The sequence below is a fragment of the Gekko japonicus genome, unplaced genomic scaffold (genome assembly GCF_001447785.1).
Source record: "Gekko japonicus isolate JY-2015 unplaced genomic scaffold, Gekko_japonicus_V1.1 scaffold3145, whole genome shotgun sequence".
Taxonomy (NCBI): domain Eukaryota; kingdom Metazoa; phylum Chordata; class Lepidosauria; order Squamata; family Gekkonidae; genus Gekko; species Gekko japonicus.
Window position 1 is genome coordinate 165,127 of NW_015173774.1, and position 3,021 is coordinate 168,147.

Genomic DNA, 3,021 nt, shown 5'->3' on the forward strand with positions numbered 1-3,021 from the left:
TCTCCTCCGGGAGCTCATTCCACCAGGTAGGGGCCACCACTGAAAAGGATCTAGTCCTGGTCCACGCGAATTTTACCTCCCGGGGACCCGGAACTACCAAACGGTTCTGGGTCCCCGACCGAAGTGCTCTTGGGGCATATTAGCATATGCAAATAAGTTATGCTAATAAGTTATGCTAATGAGCTCCTGCATCTCTTTTTCTACGAAATGACCCCTGGCTAACGGTAACCTTTTGCGGCTGTGCAAAGGGAAGGGCGCTCCCAGTTTTGAATCATTTACTAAAGTGTCTTTGGGGAGACGGATTTTGAAGGAAGCGAGGGCAGGCACCGTGCCTTGTAACAGAAGCAGATTCCGGGCATGAGGGGCAGCAAGCAACAGAGCCAATGATCCGGGCTCTGGGCCCGAGGGACAGAGATGAAAGGGAGGGAGTCCTTTCAGGGCCTGGAAGACCCGTGGGAGCAAGGAGAGAGGGCAAAGGTCAGAGACCTTGGGGTGCCTCAAAACAGGGCTGGGGGAGACGTTTGTTTCAGCTCCAGCGGAGCCGGGGACATACAGCTGTTGGGTGAGTGTGGGGGGGGGGAGAAAGGAAGAGTTTGGGTGGTGGAGTGCTGGGGAGAGGTGTCAAGCTGGTACAGTAGCAAGCAGGGATTGGTGGCAGCCACTTAAAGGAACACAGGCCAACGGGTTGGTGTAGTTTGTGAAGCGGCATACATTGGGTGGCCAGCCTCCCGGTGGGGCCTGGGGATCGCCCGCTTTTACAACTGATCCCCAGATGACAGAGATCAGCTCCCCTGGAGAAAATGGCTGCTTTGGCGGGTGGACTCTATGGCCCTGTACCCTGCTGAGGCCCCTCCCCTCCTCAAACCCCGCCCCCTCCTGGATCCATCCCCAAAATCTCCGGGTCTTTTCCAACCCCGACCTGGCAGCCCGAGGCATACAGAAAGGAAGGCTGTGTGTGTTTGCAAAGTCGTGGAGAAGCGGCAGGACTCAACAGCAGCTGACATCTGGGGAGAAGAGGGGGCGGGAAAGCGGCCCGGGATACAGCCCAGGGCTTGGTGCCTGGCCCAGGGGGTATGGAGGGTGGTGGACCCCCCCCTCACCAGGGCAGGTGCCCATATTGCCCATCAGGGGCGAATTCTGCAGATGACCCGCTGACTCACCACACAGAGAGAAGATGCCTGCCCAAAGGAACAGCGTCCGGAAGGGAAAGCCTCCCATCTCGACTCGGTCTCAGTTTATCTGCAGAGCTCTCCAGCGGTCAGCGTCTCCCCTTTATAAGAAAGGCAGTGATAGGCTGGGGCAGTGTGGGGGCGGGTGGTGTGGATGTTCAGAGTCTTATCAGATGGAATGTTTCAGCCCGTCCCAGCTGTTGCCTTTGGCAGGGACGCAACATCCTCCTCCTCTTGTGAAATCTGAACAAGCTCTGTGTTGTTCTTGGTGTGAACTCCGCTTGTCTTTTCAAACGGTGGCGTTTGGACATCTCCAGCAGGTCCTGGGCAATGCTCCCTCTAAGCCGTGGAGTCTTGTGAGCAAAACATTCTACTTTGTGAGCTCCTGGCATTCAAGTTGCGGGCAAGCAGTTGGGCTACCGCATAAATTGGTTTCCTCTGGAGTCATCCTTCCTGAGCTAAGATTAAAAAAGTGAGCCGGAGGCTAAAAAACTGAGCTAGCTCACACTAACTCAGCTTAGAGGGAACACTGGTCCTGGGATGGTTCCAAAGTTCGATTCCCCCCCCCCAGGCCAGCCTTTGAGAACACTTTCCCACCCAGTCGCGCCAACATCACCCATTCTGGATGAGGGCCAGGGTTGCCAACCCCAAGGTGGGACCTGGAGAGCTCCAGGAATCGCAACTCATCTCCAGACTACACAGATCTATCCCTCTGGAGAAAATGGCTGCTTAAATTAGGGTTGCCAGCAATGCTCCCTCTTAAGCTGTGGAGTCTTGTGAGCAAAATTTCTACTTTGTTAGCTGCTGGCATCAAAGTTGTGAGCAACCAATTTGACTACTGCAGAAATCAGTTTGCTCTGGAGCCATCCTTCCTGAGCTAAGACAAAAATGTGTGAGCTGGAGGCTAAAAAATGGTGAGCTAGCTCACACTAACTCGGCTTAGAGGGAACACTGGTTGCCAGCAGTGTTCCCTCTAAGCTGAGAGAACCTTCTAATCTGGGAGAACTGGGTTTGATTCCCCACTCCTCCCCTCGCAGCTGCTGGATGACCTTGGGCAAGCCATAGTTCTGTCAGAGCTGTTCCTGAAAAGAGCAGTTTCTGTCAGAGCTCTCTCAGCCCTGCCTACCTCACAGGGTGTCTGTTGTGGGGAGGGGAAGGGAAAGGAGTTTGTAAGCCACTCTGAGACTCCGAGTGAAGGGCAGGGTATAAATCCAATCTCCTCTTCTTCTTGTTCTTCCAGTTTTTTAGCCTTCAGGTCACACATTTTCGTCTTAGCTCAGGAAAGATGCCTCCACGTTATTAGCAATCGCACGAATCAGTCTAGCCCAGAATTGGAAGAACAAAAACCAACCCACCCTGCAATGTTGGCAAAATAAAATCTGGGACTACTTTGTATATGGCAAAATAGTCTCTCACCAAAACTCTTTTCAGGCAACTTGGTTCCCAGCAGTGAACTATCTCGTAGAAGAAGAAGTCATTCCTAGCAATAAATACTATAAAGATCTGTTATATTGCTAAAGGGTCATTGAAGGTTACTAAAAGACAATTAATGTATGCTATAAAAATGTGTTATAAATGTTGTACTGTTGTATATAATGTTCAAAAATAAAAAACACTTATTTAAAAAAGAAAAGAAGGAAGGATGGGGCTCCAGAGCAAACTGATCTATGCAGTAGCCAAATTGCTCGCTTACAACTTTAATGCCAGGAGCTCACAAAGTAGAATTTTTGCTCATCAGACGCCTGCTTACAGGGAGTATTGGCTGCCAGCTCTGGGTCGAGAAATACCTGGAGATTTTGGAGGCGGAGCCTGAGGAGGGCGGGGTTTGAGGAGGGGAGGGACTTCAATGTGG

The 3,021-nt window shown here is 51.7% G+C and overlaps 1 protein-coding gene across 1 annotated transcript in view; it reads right to left on the minus strand.

The window, feature by feature from the left end:
* The window catches only part of CFD (complement factor D (adipsin)), a 14,036-nt gene extending 12,808 nt beyond the window's left edge, over nucleotides 1-1,228 (minus strand). The window contains exon 1 of the mRNA XM_015423528.1: nucleotides 1,161-1,228. Within this exon, the coding sequence (XP_015279014.1) occupies nucleotides 1,161-1,218 (58 nt within the window). The 5' untranslated portion in view covers nucleotides 1,219-1,228. The remainder of the gene's footprint in view (nucleotides 1-1,160) is intronic.
* Nucleotides 1,229-3,021: the final 1,793 nt, after the last annotated feature.